Source organism: Falco naumanni, chromosome 5 (assembly GCF_017639655.2).
Source record: "Falco naumanni isolate bFalNau1 chromosome 5, bFalNau1.pat, whole genome shotgun sequence".
Lineage (NCBI taxonomy): Eukaryota > Metazoa > Chordata > Aves > Falconiformes > Falconidae > Falco > Falco naumanni.
The window spans coordinates 52951603-52972636 of NC_054058.1; the positions used below are offsets into that span (position 1 = coordinate 52951603).

The 21034-nt window shown below is 37.7% G+C and overlaps 1 protein-coding gene across 1 annotated transcript in view; it reads right to left on the reverse strand.

Annotated features, from left to right (window-relative positions):
• Positions 1-21034, reverse strand: part of LRIG3 (leucine rich repeats and immunoglobulin like domains 3) — a 43658-nt gene that overhangs the window by 17110 nt on the left and 5514 nt on the right. The window contains exons 2-7 of the mRNA XM_040596843.1: positions 18750-18821; positions 18360-18434; positions 3959-4093; positions 3176-3319; positions 782-925; positions 317-460 (exon numbers count right to left, since the gene is read on the reverse strand). Of these exons, the coding sequence (XP_040452777.1) occupies positions 317-460; positions 782-925; positions 3176-3319; positions 3959-4093; positions 18360-18434; positions 18750-18821 (714 nt within the window). The remainder of the gene's footprint in view (positions 1-316; positions 461-781; positions 926-3175; positions 3320-3958; positions 4094-18359; positions 18435-18749; positions 18822-21034) is intronic.

Sequence of the window (21034 nt, forward strand, 5' to 3'; positions counted from 1 at the left end):
TTTTTTCCTTTACAGCTATCACAAAGCCTTTCTGACCACACAGCTTGTGTACTGTTTCAAACAATTCACAAATTATTGCAGATTAACTTCTTTCATTTGAAAATGACTGTTACAGTTTTGGTTCAAATGCCACAGTGAAATGAAGCAGTCACGGTTGGCTTCAACTTCTTTCAACAAAATATAACTGTCTCACAAACAAAAAAGTTGCTGTCACCTTGGAAACTTTGTTATGAAAAATTCACAGATCAGTGGTAAGAAGCTCATGCTTTGGCATGTACCTGGCTTTCAAAACTGGAATAGAATAAAAGCCACTCACAGCTCACTGAGTTTTTGGCAAAATTCCCAGGCATCAGGACTGATCCTGCTGATGGCATTTTGGCCGAGATGGAGTTGCTGCAGCATCAGCAAGCCATAAAGCCAGCCTTTGGTTACCTCTGTTAAGTTGTTATGGTCCAGCTGCCTACAAACACACACAAACATATACAAACAGATAAAAGACATAAGCTTCAGAAACTGTGACATGCACACTTTGCCAAGGGTCCACATCTGACTTCATGGTACTGGCTATATAGTTGCAGCCTTAGTTTACATCTACTTGTATGCATGCATTCAGATTGTGCTATCCTACACGTTCACCAATGACTGCTTGCTGCTTTTCAAGCCACACTAGAACAATTTAATTCAAAAACACCTTTACATTTTATCCAGCAATTCCATTTATTTTGTTCACTTCTACGAAGACGTTATCAGCAGAATCTATCAGCAAGAAGTTTATACTTACAAGACTTCCATGTTGGTCAATCCCCAGAAAGCACCATCCATGAGCCTAGTAACCCCATTTCTCTGCAGTTTTAATGATTTCAAAGCTGGAAGTCCTTGGAAAGTAAGCCCATCTATTTTTTTAATTTTGTTGCGATTCAGCTCCCTGCATCAATAAAATTTACAATTAAAGCACAGTAAAGTTCACTGCATGCAAACAACCTTTCTTCCCTTCTCTGGAAACAAACCTTATTTAAATGCTTTTCTTGCACATAAACCAACAGAAACAAGATGTAATACAACCCAAACATTTTACTGTAGTACATTATGTTTAACCATGCTAATACTGTTCTGCCTTTCTGATAGTGAGGACAAGTACTTGGTAGTTCCTTGATATTCAGATTTAAAGAATGTCATGGTTAATCCTGTTTGCTAACTCAAAAGTAAAAGCAAGTTCCTAGTGTTTATCCAGCAGCAGAGCCGTTAAGGTTAGCTTGCAATTACAATCAATAATCTTCAGAAAGAAAAAGTTAAAATTTTTAGTTGTGGTAACTAGGCAAAATTAAATATCCTGCGTGATATTTCTTTTTTAAATCTGGAGCCAAGCATACGTTACACATTCCTCCCTCATTCTCCACAACTAGTTATGAATAGTTTCCTCCCTCCTTCTAAAGCAGTCTTAGCACTCACCCTTCTGCCACTACACACACCCCTTGTAGATCAGAAGCTGCGACCTGTGTGTATACTGGAAGGGAGTTACAAGGCGTAACTAGCTGGAGGGCAAGCTGCACTGACAGTAGTATTCAATATTTTCTATTTTCCTGCTCTCCACAACAATTTCTTGGCTTTGGTCTGTTTTAACTCCAAACCCTGCACCAACTCCAAGCAGCTTTCTGACTTTGAGCTATGTGAAAAGGGAAGTCTAGCTTCACACCGGTATAAAGAACTGAATTTTAAACTAGCTAACAGTTGCCAAATTAACAGGTTATTTATTAGCAACAACTGATACATAGTACAAAGGGACAGGACTAGACAACAGCAAGAAAATAAGAAGAGGTCCTCATACAGTAAGTAACCATCTGCCCCTTCAAGAACGTATTACACCTATCAACCTGCATCCTACCAAACCAAAAAGAATCCTCTCCTTCCAAAACTTACTTCCCCTGGGGAAGTAAAGGCCTAAATAATTCTCTCCCTGTAGTTATACCACAATTATTTTTCAGTCTCAGTCTTGTAAGAATTCAGCTTTTCTCTCTAGCAGCCTGATACAAACCCTACCTGATAACAGACACTCAACAGAGAACCCTACTTCTCTTCCCATGTTTAAATGCACATAAGCAGTGAAGAACATTCAGAAAGAACAGCCTTCAGTTCTTCCCCACTCCTCCTCTGAATACTTCTTTCAGGTGATAACATAAATTTTTGTCCCTCATTGAAGATTAGCTACCTAACATAACTAGGTCAGCTTACTGATTAAATTGTGAACCAGCAGAACTTTTTTAGGCAAGAATACCACCAACTTCCAAAATTTGAGTTGAATCTCAATATCAGAAAGTCTACTAAGATGATTAAAAAATCCTGAGCTTTGCAAGACTGTTCTCATACTCTTTTACCAAGGCTTCAGTTAACCTCAACCTCTTCTTGCATTTGTATACAGAAAAGGCACAGTCACTGTTTCCAGATGTGTCAAACATCCTAATGCTTCACTGTTCTTACGACCTTTCCCTTTCACGGTTAACATAAGCGAGTTCGTACTTTTTAACTCTTGACAATCTAACATGGAAAATAATTATTCCGGGTTTGACAATGTGCAGTCCTAGCCCATCCTCTCGCCAACTTCCTGCACTCTTAAGTTGGGGGTTTTGCGAGGGGGTTTTGGTTATTTTTTTAAAAAAAGGGGGGATATTTCCCCAGCCTCTTCCATATTAAATAATTTTACCTATTATTTATTTGGTAAAACATTTGTAGGCAGCATTGTATCAGTGAAGCTGATGGAAGTCTATTTAATCAAACATATTGCTTATTGTCATACCTTGTGAAATCAAATAAATTCCCTTCATTTCACCATGAAAACACAAAATAAATAAAGGAGCACTGTAGCGAAGTATGTAAGTTTACTTCACTTAGTATTTTTTCCAACACTTTCTTACAGGAATACTGCTCGTACCTCTCTCTCCAGCCTTTTTTTTTTTTTTTTTAATAGGCAAACATGATTTTAAACACAAAGACTATTCACATCTCACCAATATATAACACTAGTTTTGTTCAGTACAAAGCTGCAGTTAGTAAGGTTTGTAGTAATAGGTTTTCTGTGTCTGTCTCACTCTGCCTCTGGTTAAATTAAAGGCTAAAGTTCAAGCACTGCCAGTGCTCTGGAAAACCTGAAAACAATTAGTCAATTGTAGGTTGCACTTACAGGTGCTGCAGATGGGAGAGTTTAAACATCTTTTGAGGGATTGCTGAAATTTTGTTCCTGTTCAGTTTCAATACTTGAAGTGTGGTAGACAAATTGTCAAAGGTACCAGGCTCCATGGAGGTTATTCGGTTACTGTTAATGTACCTGTTGAAACAATGTCTAGAAGGTTAAATTTACAGTTACTTAATAAATTCTTAATACCAAGTAGTGAAACACAAAGCTTTTGCACTGCCTACTCCTTGATAAATGGAATTTCATTTATCTTAGTAATTAGAGCTCTTGACAGCTCAGCCTATGGTCAAATAGTATTTCACCACCAACATTTTGCTCTACTCTGCAAGAGCGTACCACTGGCAAAAGATAGCATGCTGCAACACCATTACTTGATTCTCACTCAGTATAGCTCGGACATTGTGGTATTACTGAATAAGGATTAAGGCAGACTCAAAAAAGTCCACAAAACTCCATTGCAACTCAAGATTAGCCCAACCACTGAGAACTTCAGTTCATTTTGCTACATAATTATTTCTCTTGAGACACATCATTTTGTTTCATCTCAAGATGACGAACTTCACTTTTTAGGAATTAAAACATCTCATTACAGCAACCCATGTATTCAAAGTTAGTTTATGTTAAGTGCGACAGGTGAAAAGTAGGAATAAATATTTAAGGCATTTCTGAAAGAAGGTTTAGTACCTTAACAAACCACTGCCAACTTAAGTTTTCCAACAAGTTTTTTAAAAGCAACTTGAAAGAAAAAAAGTAAGACTAAGTTTTGCTTACAGATACTTAAGCTGTAATGATGGAAATGATGATATTTTCAGCTCTGATATGTTGTTGTTGCTTAAGTCCAAAGTTTCTAGATTCTGAAACGGCTTCAGATGTTCAGACAAAATATTGGCAATCTTGTTACAGGTCCTGAAATTTAAGAACAATAGTCTAACGGCTGTCATTTCCAGAGCAAACACTTGTTCACTACATATGACTGACAAAAGTTAGTTCTTAATTCCCCCACTTGAAAATAAGGTTTGGTCAAAGAAAACCAATAAAGCATTATTTAAACATAACATTCATTTCTAGCCATCCCAAATCACAAACTGGAATGATCTAAATAGATGTGTTCATCAACATTTCTGAAAACATATTCCCAGCAAACAAGATGAAAAAAATTGTGTTGTAATCCTATTACTGTAAGTCACGGCTTTTAAAACAAGATGTAAAACTATCATCATCTATTTCTGAACAGTAGAAATATCCGTTACTTGCACTCAATGTATGTCACAGTGAGATTAGAGTTGTTTTCTATTTTAATCAAATTAACATCATAGTAACTAGACATAGTGTTTTGGGTTTTTGAAAACTCATACGGCACGAAAATCAGACTGAATTCCCAGAAATCAGAGCCAGATTAGACAAGATAGGTGACAATGCACCCCCTCAGAAAGATGTTCTATAATTTTGCAATTAGACCTAAGATTTCATCCTATACATTTTTTTTAGTAAGTTAGTGAAGAGTAGAATTTCTGCTTCTTACAGAGGTTCTGGACTTCATGTCTCGTCAAACTTTAGCTGAGCATCACACCCAATTCCACAACAAAAGCTCTGCAACTGTTAAAGACATGGGTATCCTAGTCTACTATAAGGAACACCCCTTCTTTCACTTTCAATGAAGTGTACTTTTTCCAGTAATCATATTTCATGTTCATACCCAGCAACCTACCAGGCTTTCCATCCCAGCTGCATAATGTAGAGAATCATTCACACACATCAGCAACATTAATTGGGTTATTTGTTTGGGGCTAACAGTACATAGGGGAAAACAGATCACAACCAATTAAACAAATGTAGCCCAAATTGATCCTTATTACCTTTGGATGTTCAAGTCAGTTCTAGCTGTGGTACATTCTGTACCTAGTATGATGAATGATCAAAATTTAAGACTTCTCCCTAGCTTCTAGAGATTTCAGGCAAAGATAATTTCAGTAAAATTATCAAGAAGAATATTGATTCTGGAAGGTGTTTGCCTTTATCAAAAGTATTTGCTCTGGATCAAATAGTAAGCCACACATTTAGGATAGCATGGACAACCCTCACAGTTTCAAGGCGTGGGAGGGGATTACTGCTCAAGACAAAAAAGTCCTGACTCAAAAACTGAACCATAAGTTAAATTAATGGGCCTTCTGACCACATATGGGAATGGGTAAGTGATCTTGCAGCCCCTCCAATACTCTGCTTGTATCGTGTTTCATTCCTCAGGCTGTCTGGTAGAGGTACACTGCATTTTTTTAACTCTTAGCTGAAAGAATTTATAATAAATGGAAACAAATTACTTTAATAAAAAACAACAACAAACACCACCACCACATCTCAGTTCCATTGGCCAAATAAGACTGTGAGTTAGATAACAGGTCATAGAGCCTTGCCTTTATGCATTAGTTTGTTTATAAGGTAATTACTAACAAGGTATTAAAACTGCCAATTACTTGAGTGACGAATAAAATTTTCCTTGCAGTAAAAGTGTGCTCCAGCAGAAGCCAGCAATTTCCTGAACTGCACGCCTCCGAAATTGCAGTGTGAAAGTGTTCAGTTATACAGATGGCTTGCACAGTGCTGTCTTTGTGTCAGCACTGCTCCATAAAACAGAAATTCCTCACAACTGGCAGGATAATAGCCCCTGTATTACAAAGTTTAGCTGGACCTAATGGAACCGAATAAAACTCTTCTACAGCCTTCAGATTAGCACTTGAACTATCTGGCAAATTACCTGACACAGACCATGTTACAACAAAACCAACCAAACAAAAAAACCAGCTTGTTTGTTTCAGGGAACATTTCTCTTTTTTGGAGATGGTAAGGCTATACTGTGGGGAGAAAGCAACTTCTTTTATTCACTGAAACAAACAGAGCTACATATGAAAGTCCTAGTCCACCTCACAATTAAAATCAAACTAGCCCTCCCTGCACCTTCCTGCTTACTCATATTTGTAGAAGCTACAAAAATGCAAAATACCTGAATGGTTTACTTCTTATTGCTCCACTCCTAGTCCAATTTTCTCTTCAAAAATAATTTAAGTGCCATAGTTCACACCTGCCAGGAGAATATCCAGCACTGAACATATCCTAACAGTTCTACTTTAACACCCAAATTTAGTTAAAATGAGAAACTTCAGTTCCAATTTTTCTTCGCAATCATCACTTAAGTAAATCAAATAAAAGCAATGTATCAGTTTCCTCAGAACTGCCAAATTACCTTCAAAATTGGTAAGGAAGGACGTGTTTGAAGATTCAAGCCTACCTGTCAAGGCAGAGCCAAACAGTACCCTCTGTGTTGTGTTGGCACAAGGATACACAAGTTTGTTCATGGGGTTGGACACGACACGACAACAAAACGAAACAAACCCAACCCAAAACCCAGCTTTCCAGAAAAGTACTGCTATTACTGTGCTCAGAGAAAAGGAGCTGCACGTGCACACACCGCCTTGCTTTCATTTCACAGACCCTCATGGGGAGATCAGAGCAACAGAGATCCCCTGCAACAAGAGAACCAGCACATCCAAGTTCTTACAGAAGGAGACCTGCAGCAACTTGATCACAATTTATTCACAGCAACATGCTGCAGCTTCCTTACATCTTCTGTTACAGCTGAAGCAGCAGGAGCACCAAGGAATGCAGATAAAACCATCCAAAATACCTGCATGAATGTGAACATGCTTTTTGCGATTTGAGTGCCTACACCCTGACTTGCAGCAAAAAAACCCCAACCAAACCCTCAAACACCAACCCAAAAGCACATGCAGATTGATTTAGTTATTTTTATGTAAGCCTGTGTGAACACCCAGTTAAGACAGAGTATCAGTTTGGGTATGAGAAACATTAGCTTTCCCCCTCTCAGCATTCATTACTTTAACCATACCACTAGGCCAAAATATCTACAACAACCCTATCAATCATGGTCTCAAGATTCATTCTATATAAACAACAGCTACAACATATCTGAAATACTGACTTGCAGTTTCCCTGCCTCTCGGAAAATATAAATCAGGACAGCAACTTCCATATCCATTTTGTTACGGATCTAGTTAACACCATTTAAACATAATAGTTATTACATGCTGAAAAAAAATCAAAAAAGATCTGAAGATCTGAAACAGTATGATTAGGTATCTCTTGACAAAGATTGACAATATGTAAGGTTTTCTACCTAAGAGAAATACCTATGCAAGCTTCGTTGCTCTGATCCTATAACATGGAAACCCCAACTCGGAAACAGATTAAGACCAAAAGTCCTAGCTTTTATTTCTATTCAAAATCTCAGCACAAAAAATACCCTTGCAATTCTTTCTCCAGCATAACTCTTTCTTCCAGGTAGACATTAGTCTGCTGTGTTTTGAGAACCTCTTAAGTTTTATCTTACACCATGATCCTGACAAGGAAAATGTGTAGAAGCCCGGAGGCAGAGCAACCTGGTAAAAAAGTTGTCTAGAATGACAGTTTTGGAGAGCTGCATCTGTGTACCCTGTTCTCCAAAGATGTTGGAGGCAAAATAATTGTTTTAACACCAGTGTGATTCTGGGCTAATATGGTATCTCCTGTCCCTCAACTAAGGCCTGAGAGGCAGGTTATATTGAATTTGCCCCACAAACAGGCAAATAAATTCATAGTAGGGTCTCTTGCTAAAGACCAACAGGATACCTAAAGAGAAAAAACACTCTGCTAGGGCTAGATATATCTTTCTGAGCTGTGCTAAAACCAGGACACTGGGATTCATAAGATGTTTAGTTTGACCATCTTGTGTCTACATGGCTTCCAGATTAGAGCTGGCTTAGAGGCAGCCATATTAGAGCACAGGCAAAGCAGATGTGACTGTCCACATCTCAGCATGTATTGGGTGGTCTTCATTATGTGCCACTACAGCTCAGAGTCTCCTCTTTCATATTTCCTCAAATCATTGTGGCTGCTTCACTTGTTCTCTCCACTCACCCACTGACATCACAGGACTCGTGCATATCATCTATCTTTTCTTGCACTCCCGCTCTCGCCCTACCAAGCTCCTTTGACTTCTGGAGCTCTCGTAAAAAGCAATGATGTCAAGATGCTGGATGGAAGCAAACTTAAGCAAAAAAAAAAAAAATATAATTTATAGTAAAGATGAAAGATCAAAACTAATAAACTTCCTCAGAAAGTGCTGGAAGGCATGTGCTTTGTGGCTTTTAGGAAAAGGCTTGACAACTTTAAAGAGCGCATATCAGAAGAAGGAGTGTCAGTAACTCCTACAAGAGAGAAAAAAGATTTGGGCTTTTTTTTTATTATTATTTCTATTCATTTGACTACTAACATTAGCCAGACTGTAATGAAAAACTACATCATTTAAAATATTGTAATTATGGATTCAAGCTGAACTCTACCCTTACGCAAAAAATCCCATTATATGAATGAGACTACGTGCTCCCCCTACCATTAGACACCTGACTTCACTGAATTAAGAACATCCATTTTTTTGAAAATTTTCAATTGTTAGATACAGAAATATTTCAAGTGAAACTGTTTTTCTCCAAGATGAAGATGCCAGAAATAGAGCCAGGATTCTGGCTCATTTCCAGTCTTACTGGTAGGTCTACAAGTCTGATGCCTCCTTCACACACAGGCTTCTCACGTTCCTTGTGGCAAGCAGTTGTTCCTTATTCTGAAGGCCTCCTCCATTCCGTGATCAATGCCTGTCATTGCTCTTTCAAGCCAGATGTCAGCCAGTCTCTGCTCTTATTTTTGTGCTTTTTATGGTATGCAGGCATAAAGTAGAAAATGAAAATTCAGAACTCTGTAGGCTATGGATACCCAGTCCAAAACCTGAAACCAAAGGTTTATTGATTCGCAAACCAAACAAAGTGGGAAAAGGGGAAGAGAAAGATGCAGAATGAAACAACTCTGGGATCAGAGATGTTTCATCATCAAAAAGACAACTGAGGTAAATCCAAACTTCCAAACACCTGATACTTACATAGCAATTCTCTCCTGATTCCAGTCATAGTACCAATATGTAATTAATTAAACTTTGCCTCCAAACTTCCTTTTTGATACCCTGGAGTCTGTTTCCCATTCCACTTTCTGGCCTTCCCAAAATAACCACAAGTTATTTAGCATGTGATAGCCAAGTGAATGTGTAAGTTCATCATTTTATTTTAACAACACTAAACAAAAGTAATGCAGGCATAGCTACTTCAACATGAGCTAACAACAGGAATAATAACCCACCACAGACTTGGTGCACTCTGTGACCTAGTTAATGCTAAAATCTTGGACAACTTTAAGTATGACCCAGATTAAATCCAGCATAGTGCCCTCCAGTATTATAAATCATCTTTCTAATCTGATGTATGGACTCGTTAAGTAAAAACACCTGTCCTTTATTGTTACAGAGCCAGCCTTCCCTTTTTGAGGGTGTTCACCGAAGTCCAGGCTCTTCAGACCACACACCTTTCTAGATCTACTCCTAGTCTCAACTGTTAGTAAAAATTGAGGGAAGTTCTCCTATCTGCTTCTATTTCACTCAAGGTACTGAGTCATTACATTTCACTTCTCTACCGGAACAACCACCTACCACTTCTCTAAGATATAACCTAATACTTATGCCTGACATCTTCATTCTGGCTTCCCTCATTCTCTGTACCATATGCCCTTCAACTTGGCACCTCCTCCTTAGCAAAATTTCCTACGATTCTTCCATTTTGTCACATGGGAACAGTGTTCTCTATTTTTCCGATGCATTATTATTCTTTTTAATTTATCTTTTTCTTTAACACTGTTGATCAGAAAATCGTGCCAGTTTTTTCCATTGCAACTAGCTCATAAAATTTGCATTCTTTTCCATTCTCATTGCAAAAGCATTTGTCTAGGCTTTCACTACTTCATATTTTTGCTACAACAAACTCTGTGTTTCTACATACTTCTTCCCTTTCCCATCATTCAGCCTAAATTGCTGCCATAAAAAAATCTAGTTTCCATGTCTGCCAGTCTAAGACAGGTTCCTTTTCAAATTCTTTCATTTACTTCCTCTTAGTCTCCACACCAAATATCAAAGACTGCAAAAACTAATTCCAGAAAGTTTCTTCACTCTAGCTTTTTGCTTGCAACTTCAGCCCAAGTCACACATGGTTTACCACCACTCTCATTTTTGGGACTTTCTCCAAGTACCCTTATGCCTGAAGCCCAGTCTGGCATTCCTCTACCCTTTCTTTCAATCCTTCTTCAAAACAAACTCTTCCAGGCAGCATCCAAATCTTAATCCTTCCCATAATAAAGTGGTAACTGAAGAGATGACAAGGATGTAAAATATTTGACCAACATTTTCTTAATATTGGGAGCCAGACTTCAGTTTAGCATGCTAGCTTTACAAACACACAATACCACTTTCTCTGGCAAGCACAGAAGGGAAAGGCATCCGCTCCTACTGAATGTAAGCTTTCATTTTCAGGAGTTGCATCTAACCTTCTTTCTCGTGACTTTAACTTTCTAAATGTGAACTGCATTCTCCTGGATTTTACAGGCAGCTTCTAATCCCAGCCTACTGTGAGATGAGAGAGAGAGGCAGATTTCTCATACATAACTATTTCAAATAATCTTGCAAACATGGATTATGAAAAAAAATTCTGTCTTTACAAAAGACCCTTTGCAGGATTTTTCCTCATTAAGACACTGTCACACAGTGCAAACTATCACTCTTATTTTTACATTGCCAGCTGGGACAAATGTATAATCTATTTTGCATATTTGCTTCAACTTGTTGACTTTTACTTATCAATGTGACTACCTGAAGCATGATCTGGGATGCTCATTATCACAAAATATATTTAAATATACTTTTCCACATTTTGAACAGAAACGGATACACAATACTAAAACAAGATCCCTTCAAGGGCACAATTCCCACTTTTCTTCACTAACTTGGCATAAAGTTAGATAGGTATTTAAAATGTATGTTGGTTAATCAAGCCAGGACGCAACAGTGCATGCTCAAATTTTGAAGGAGTATCTTTCTAGCAACAAAGATTTTTTCCACAAAGAATGAAAATCCGTGACTAGTATATGCTCTATTACTATGCCTATGCCCCAAAAGACAAAGGTAAGACTATTTTGTTCTTCTTGGTAAGGAGAACAGAAGCATGCATGAAGCTGCCTAAAACAGAGATTAACTTACAAATCTCTAGTCACAGGCTCAGCATCTTGTTCAGCAAAGATCTATGATAAGCTACTCCAGCTTAAGACTTAGTTTTGAGAGCTATAAAGAAAAATCCTTTTTCAGATTATATATTTAATTAGGTAGCATGTACAATGCTGTTCATCCTGAAAGCCCTGTAAGTAAAGATACTGACACTGCAGTATCGTAAGCTCCACATGTGAAAGGTTTGTATTACATTGGAGTTAGCTCTTGTCTCCACTGCCTGATAGCACAATGCTTTACCAACCTCAAGAAACAATCAAGGTTGTAACCAGGTCTTTCACCAATGGGATTTTACTCAGATTGGAGCATGCTGTCCACTGAGGAAATTTTACTGATGACTGAAATCAGGATTAATGAGCAACTAAGCAAGGTAGCAGAAAGGAGCTAATATAAGAAGATAGAACGCTAAACCTGGGTTCTTCTGATAACTTATTTTAAAATTTCAGAGCTTATTGATGAAGCCTGGTATACACTAAAACTTGCAGATCATCATCTCCAATAAATTCCCCACTGCAGATGTGTAGGTTAGATGAGCAACAAGTAGAACCTCCCATTCAGAGCGCAGACTACCACCTGGATCTGAAAAAAACTTTTTAGGCATTCCCTGGGGTTTTGTTTGTTTTCAGTTACCAAAATAGTCTTTTTGTTTTTAAGCAAATCACTGTTGACAGCTTAAGTCATTATGCTATTTTATTTTCCCCTTTGGAGAGAATGACTTCATGCTTTTTCAGTACAGAAATTCACTTTAAACTTTTAGACATGCTTTTCAGAAGTGTTCACTGAACACCAAAGGCTTGAGAATAATGGATCAAGTAATCATAACCAAGTAACCAGAGTCATTTTGTAGTGGCTGATCAGAGAGCTACATTTAAAGTTGAAACTATTTTGCTCACTGTGAAAACTTGTGACCCCTGCAGTCACCTAAGACTGGCTACTTTGAAATCCTTTTGTCCTGTTTTTATCTCCTGACCAATCTTTTTTGTTAATATTTTTTGTTCCTTTACTTTTTTAAACATCCAGAACACCAAATGTGTCTTCAGAGACGATGTATTTAAACTCATCATACACCAACGAAAGACATTACAAACTGAAGGCTGTAGAAAGCTTTCAGAAAAGTTACTTGTGGATTCAGTCTGGCACCTAACAAACAAGTGGGCACATTTCAAGAAACCTCCACAATACTAGCAACATTTTTCATCATCTCAGAACTCAAAAGTGAAAGGCCATATGATTCCTTGTTTTAACTGCCTTAAAGGCTTCCTGTACAGATGGGGTTGGAGGGTCCCCTCAGCATGACAGAGGAAACCTGTACCACGTTGCACATTCTGTATGTCTCTTACAAACAAAAGATTTCACACTCTGAAAAAAGTGGGAACCTAATACAAACCACATATTAATGTAAAAGTTGAAAAAACTTTACTGAATTGTGAATCATCTGTGCTCCCTTTACTTCCACACTATGAACTTTGTATTTTCCACTCTGGCTTTAGTAAGACCAAATATCTGTTTCTGTTCTAGACTAACATGATCAGTCTTTACAACAGAAGTTACAAGGATATTTCCATCCAAATCAACTGCACTGTATGTACTAGTGCTTTTCAATAAAATAATTTCTATACAATAAAACATAAAAACACAAGTTTATTTAAAACAGTCCATCATTTAAAGGTAGCCTAACATTCGAATTTCACTATATGCACTGTAGTCTTTGGCATGTACAGCCCTTCTAGTCTCTACAGACAGCAAGAGGATTACTACATAACATTCTCTTTATGCTTATTAATATTAACATATTACTATATAACATACCCTTATTTAATATTAATTCTAACTTAATAGATATATTTTAGTAAGAACAGTAAAATTTAGTTGGTGAGGCAAGATACTTTTAAGACTCAGTGCTGTTCGTTCTCTTTAAAGTTACTGCTGCCTTCCAGTCTACAATTACGTATTTTTAAGAATCCTGCAAGTAAAGTAGCATGGGTTTGTTAGTCGAACTGTGTATCCTTAAACAAAACCTTAAATAATGTTGCAGCATTTACAAATCTGTCTTCCTTACAAAACACTAATCACACTAAAAGTAGCTAACATTTTCTGAAGAATTCTAAAATAAAAGCCCTATGCAAATAGTACTTGGCAGTTAAGCACCATGCAGGACTTCTATACAAGGCTGTTGTACTTCTATTACTCAGTTTCAACCTATTTCTGAATTCAACCTAGGTACAAAACTTTGTAGCAACGACTGACCTAAAAGGCAACACTAGTTTTCTTCTCATGTACCAGTATCACAGATTCCAGCAGATTTTCAGTGTATGTAGGACAGGACTGGTACATCTTGGATAAGGAATGCCATTGGTATTGGAACCAAATTCAGAACCTTTGCTTGTTCTCCTGGAACAAGGACATTAAGTGCCCATTTCTCTACCTGACACAAAAGCAATCCACCTATCTAGAAACAATGAAAAGTAACTTGCTTATTCTCCCAGAACTGCACAATTTTCTACCACAACCATTTAAAGCAATTCTACATTAATTTAACTGTTTTTACAAGCGCTTCAGAAATGCAAATTAGAAAACATCTAACTTATCTATCCCTAGTAGTAAAATAAACACACTTACATTACCCTGTGTGGCACCTGTACATTATATATTTGTAGTAATCGGTTGTTAAATCCAGCATTCTCCCCAAAAGCTTATGTTGTCCAGCACTTGGAGGGACCTGGCCTCCTGGCTCAAGCTACTGTGCTGACTGGAAGGTTGGCAGTCTCTGGGAAATGGCTGAACTTCTCTCTTTTTACCTTGGTATACTACTCTCTTCCTGGCTTCTCTCACAGAAGATAGAGAAAAGGGCTGGGTGGCTGAGCAAAAAGAACACCCTGCAATTTCAATTTCAAATAATTGACTTAAATGGCCAAATATGCTGAAAGATGCAATAAGACCTTTGCAAGTAACATCACTTTAAGACAGGCATGCCCAAGTACATTGGCTAGATGTTTCAAAAATAAATTTTAGATATCTGAGAGTTACTTTTAAGAAGCTGGGTTTCAGTAGGAAAGTCATCTGAACTATCTTAGGAAAGACAAATCCCTTCAGAGAGAGCCTTTTCATCTCCGTTCAACCTGAAGAGGATCTACAGTTAGTAACTTCTACTTATGACATTGAACTTTCAAGAATTTAGAGTAAGGAAGATGAATCCTACTCTTTGCTCTGTCCAGAACATAGTATATCTCTTACTGTCAGGCAGGCAGTCACAGTTTCACAGCCTAAGGCCTCCTGACAAGATTTAGTCCAAAGTACCACACATTTAGTTCACAGCAGTTTCCAGATTCCCAGGAGGCTCAGAAGCATTCCTATGCCATGTGACAAGATATATACTCATCACATGAATAAAATCATAGATGGATCTCCAGCCATATAATGAGAGTGTGCCTGCATGTGCTTGTATACTCCTTCAAACAGACCTAAGGTCTTCCCAGGCTGGTGGGGGCGGTGTTCCTGCCTGGTGCTTTCCTCTCCCATGGTGTTTAACTTTCAACTGGCATCCCTAAATACAAAATGTTGGCATCATTGTTTCATGTTACAGACAGACTGTGACCATGAGACTGGGAACATCTGCTGCTCTGGGTATGTTTACCTTGCATAATTCAACAGTATGTAAATATCTAAGCTAGATAATATCAATTAGATAGCTAGGAGTGAGGCAGCTCCAGAAATAGAAACTACACTAACATGATAATCCACCCATGCTTGTTCATACTGTTCAAAGAATTCAGACATACAGTGCTGTATGGAGGTACCTGCACTATTATTATTCACTGTAGACATACCAGCAGCGTAATTTCCTTTGCAGGGCAAAAATTTCTTGCAGAAAAGGCAAAATGCTAAGGCTTCACAGCTGAATGACAAGTACTTATAAGTGGGGAAAAAAACCTCTTGCAAGATAGTTTCTTCAACAATGAAGATTGTGGCAAGAAAGGAGGGCACCACTTCCACAGCATTCCTTGAAGACTCCTTGGAAAAAACAACTGGCTTTTCAACTGACAGTAATGAACCAACATATATGTATCTCATAAGAAATTTAATCAAATCAAGTTTCAGAAGACTAGCACCCTCTTTTCTGCTATTATTTGAAAGTCAGAACAAAGACTCAATAAGGAAACAGTGGATTGTTTTGGAAAGGCTCCACAAGCTTCTTTCACACAGGAGTTTAAAATCCTGAAGAAAGTCATCAGATGTTTCGAGTACAGTTATTCTGTGAAGTGTAGTTCTAAAAGTTATATTCTTATTGTTCCATATGTATTCTTTTTGCATGACTTCAGATATATTAAGTTAGATTCAACCCCTCCATATAACACACAAAAAAATAAGTGCAAGCATTTTTTCACATCTAAAAGTGTCATTAGATTATTAGATTAAATAAAATAGATTAGTCCATCTATGATAACACTATATTACAAATATTTCTATGCCAGAGAACTGCTGTATGTTTATTCCTCTTTATTTATATTCTCTTCTGTAAAATGAGATTTAACATCTTTACATAAATAACTTCCAACCTGTAAGAAAAGGAGGCTCATGGGAGACCTTAATTCTCTCCACAAATACCTGACCGGAGGTTGTAGTGAGGTGGATATTGGTCTCTTTTCCCAAGTAACAAGCAACAGGGCAAGAGGCAAGGGCATCAAGTTGCACCAGGGGAGGTTTAGATTGGATATTAGGAAAAATTTCTTCATGGAAAAGGTTGTCAAGCATTGGAACAGGCTGCCAAGGGAAGTGGTTGAGCTACCATCCCTGGAGGTATTTAAAAGACATGTAGATGTGGTGCTTAGGGACATGGTTTAGTCGTGGACTTGGCAATTTGGTTAATGGTTGGACTTGATAACCTTAAAGGTCTTTTCCTGCCTAAACAATTCTATGACCCTATGATTCTACTCTATGTTTTAAAGTTTTTTGTTTGCAAAAGAAACAAAACACTTTATTTTTGAAGAATGTAATATCACTTTCTATGTACATCCATTTTGATACCAAACACTTATCTTAACTATTATACACTGACATTCACAAGTTAACATGAAACCTTTATATTACTTAATTAATTATTTCTACCAAAAATATTATTAAAGAATCTCTGCTGTGTTCATAGCATAGGTATTAAATCTCAGCTGGAGTGCACTTATATTCAATAATCTCCCAACACCACAGAGAAGAAACGGAAATCAGACCAACTTTAACTGCACTGGTAGTATGATAACAGCTTTTAGAAATACCTTCCCATTCCCTGCCTCATCTTTTAAGCTTCAGTATATATAGCACAGAGCACAGATCTAACAAAGGTTTTCCCATGTTTGACCACGTGAGTAAATGAACCAAGCTAGAGACCTAAAGATATGGAACAACCAATCCAGCCATGACCGATTTTCATTTATTCTCTCTAAGGAACACAAAAGTCTTTGCACAGCTGCAGGATGATTTTAGGTTCATCCAGACTAGTTAAGGTTCCATGAGAAGGGCTAGAGGAGATGCTAAGACAAACTCTCAACTTTGTATTAATCAAAAGTAAGGCAAGAGGATACAAACCACTTGACTATGCTAATATTCCCAGCCTTGTGGTAAAAAGAACCTTAGCAAGGTGGTAAAAAAAAATAATATATTCTTTAGATCGATCATATGTTTAAACTGCAGAATGCTATGCCAGTGTAAAAATGTCAACACTAAGGCAATAGAAGATATTCTTAAATTCAAGAGTTACTTGTCAGACACCATCTGCTTTTTCTTTCATTCTTTTCTAATTCTGATCTGTAAGAAATCACATCAGTATCAAATGTCACTTAGCTCTTATTCAAACAGAGCAGTCCAGACACAGTGACTGCACCAGCTGACTTAGCTGACCTGGGCCTAGAGTAAAAACAAACCCCTATAAATCACCAGATGTAAGCAATTGAATAGTGATCAATTTAATTAACTGAACAGCTTTCCAAAGTTTACTATATTGTTTTAACCCTTCAGGGTTCTTCAAGAAAGGTAACCTGCAATTTGTATTCAAGGGCAGGCTTTCGCCAGAAGGCTACATATTACTAGCTTTAGGTACTTTAGATTCCTATTGATAAAACGCAAATCCCACACATAAAAAAATGTGTCTTTTCTTTTTGCCAATGAATAGTATGACAGTAACTGTTTTTGTTAGCACTTCCTTCAACATTTTAGGGAAATTAAATCATGGGGTGGGGGGGTGGCGGGGAATCAAACTAATTTCAAGCTAAAACCTCAGGAATAAAATTTCCATTAAAATCAACTGGTTTGGTTATGGGCCCTATATGCTTTTTACAACTTTAGACTCATATTACAGATGCCACATCAAGTAACCTACTAATTTCTTTTAAGCAGAACAATGAACATAGACATAATCATGGGTCATAATTACATGTATTAACTTCAGCCATAAAAATATTATGACATGTTAAAATGGGCTTAAAAAGACATTTTAAAGATACTGGCAAAACATCTTCTAACCTAGATACTTGTCCTGAAGTTGCGTCTTAAGGGGATTTCCCCATGTGGCCCACTGACATTGACAGAATTCTGCCACGATTTAACACAAGTGGGATTTCAGCCAAGATGCATAATGATAATATAATTCTTGTTTTAAAGTCTGCATTGTACAAGTTTGTATAACGTTTACTAATGTTTGTAGAGTGCCTAGCACAACAGAGCTGAGGCTTCTGGGCACTACCACAACATAAATTAATTCTAATGCAGTCTTTATATCTGAGGGAAGCATAAAAACTACAAAGATTAAGCTCAATTATACACATTTTAAACAACCTGCTAAGTAATATGACATAATCAACTTCCTAACCACAAACTGCTCTATTTCCAATTATTTCACTTTAATCTCTGTAACGCACATATATTCCACAAACCCTGCAGAGTTAGTTCCACTAACTAAGGACAAGAGTAAGACCTACTTACAAAGACAGAAGAGTTATATTTGCAGAGACTGGTCCCAGATCTGGAATGATCTCCAGTTCATTGTTGTTCAACTTCCTATTAATATTAGAAAAGGGAGAGTTAGTTTTGATGTCAAACAGAAGTATGTACACTGGACATGCTAAATTGCTGAACTGTGTCACCCCAAAATTAAAAAATAACTCGTTTCACTTAATGTAAAATATCAGAACAAACATCTTTGTTGTTCAGCCTAGAGAAATAGCTATACAATTGGCATACACAAACACTGGTTGTTTTTCTTTCTTTGGGTTTTTTTGTTTTGGGTGTTTGAATTGGGGTTTTTTGGTTGTTTTGGGTTTGGGTTGTTGTTTTTTTGGAGGGGGGTATGTTAGTTAAGACAAATTAACTTACACTTCCTGAAGACTATGAAGGTGATCCAAAAGACTGGTCTTGATTGAAGATAATTTATTGTGACTTAAGTCCCTATGAGATTACAAAAATAAAAAGCCTGTCAGTTTTGTCATAAAATAACACTTAAAGCAATACAATTTCAATCCAAATTATGTTATCATTTGTTTCCAAGTACAATTTTTTGTATTAATAAAATTAGAATAGAAACTGATTTGAGTACACATAGTATAAAGAAGTGTAAATATCTTGATCACTGCCAGCAGTGTCAAAGAATTTCTGTACCTCTGAACAATTTAGAACTGTTCACTGAGATGTGTCTAAGACCCATGAAAAAAAATCTCAAGATTTTGACTCGTATACACCAACAACAACCCCTCTTCCCTATCCCTTCATAACAAAAGATCTGGCTAAAACAACCTCTGGTTACAAGGAAAATTCATAAACCAGTACTCATTGCACTCTCATTCCTTGAGTCAATCATAGTATTTTTATCATTTGCTCTACTTACTTACTTCTGTAAAGCAACACACAGATCATAAGTACACAACGAGGACTGTACATAAACCTCAATCCTATATTCATACTTCCACGCAATTCAGGACTCCATTCCTACATAATCAAATTTAATGGAGATCATTAAATAACAGACATAGGGAGGCCTAATTCTATTCTAAGGTATCTGTATACCAGTCACATTAATAACACTCTTAATTGCACTTGAAGAAGTAGCCCATGCACTTAGCTTGTGCCACTCTGTACTGAAGATACCAAATATATATTGATGCAGTTTGTAAGAAATCTTCTTAACATCTTTGTAGTGTTTGCTACAAAACAAGCCAGGGTAATAAGAATGCACTGATCACTGTCAAAAAATTATTTTCTCTGTAGACACCATGCATCTTTACCATATGTCCTATTGAACATTTCACAGTGCCATAAAAAGGAGTCCTAAGAAACATTTGCTGCAGCCTCAGAAGTACTGGAAACATCACAGAAATAAAAGAATGACCATAGAACAGAGAAGCTCATTACAGAAACTCAAACTTGCACGTCTATAGAGATCTGCACAAGTTGTACAGATCCACAACTGGTCTTGTCACCATGGCTAACCCTGTTGAAGACCTAGCTTTTCTTAAGTCATTCATCCACCAAAACATGCACCTTCTGGCTTCCACACTACCTGTCACTACCTCACCTGCACCAATTCAGCCACCTGCAAAGTATTCACTGAACATTTTAACACTGAGTTTATCCAAGCCAGCAAACAAAACCTGCACTATTTTTAAGGAGTTCTTAAGCTCACTTCAGAGTTTGCAATGTGAACACGTAAAGAATTGTATCAGTACACTTCAGCAGTGAGCTGCTGCAGCATCAAGTAAAGGCAAAGAAATTTCTCACACTTCATGATACTTTTTCCCATGCTAATAAAGGACTGAACAGTCATCCAGCATGCCTGGGGTCCTTCCATGTGGGCATGAAGTATATTTCAAGTTCAATCTATGAGGAAAGTCCGGGATTCCTTACTTATTCTGGATAATATAACTCAGTACAGTCACCTATACTGAGCATGCCAAACACAGGCCTGACTGCCATGGACAAGTCTACTCTCGACTCACAGTTCTGGAAGTGAAGAAACCTGATGATCAGCAAATCCTTGCTGCACACAGACCAGAACTGGCTTAAATCAGGCCAGGTTCAGGGGCTGTGCTAGGTGGTCTTCTCTGTGACTAAGCCCTGAAGAACTACAGAACTAGAGAACTCCGGTTTCTCTACATCCACCATTGCACATCCTTGGACACAGGTGTAATGCTGCAACCCAGTCAGCCACCTAGGTTTCTTCAACAGCACATGCGGACAGTAAAACCATGTTTTAGACTCCCCCACCATTTTGGTGCTTTATGCAGTACCTGTTCAGTGCTGCTGGGAAAATTCCATTGTCCCTTTTGTTCTCCACTGGAGTCAGCATTTAAAAAAAACAATAAAAAAAAAATCAAGCATTAAAAGTAATCCCAGTCACATATGGGCATTACAAGGGGTACCAACAGCATTCAGTTACAAGATGTGCTCTAAGCCAGCCACCTGCATCAGGCCCAGTGGGCTGCAGGGCTGTGGCACCAGCACCTGGCTCACAGCCACAAGCAGGGAAGAGGTACACATTACGTTTCCCAAGCCAGGGCTGCACAGGATCGTGCACAGGGCAGACCTGCAGGTGCAAAAGGCATTTTCCAGCACAAAAAAGTGGGAAGGTGAGCCACCTAGAGAAGGGGAACACCCTCCACCACCTT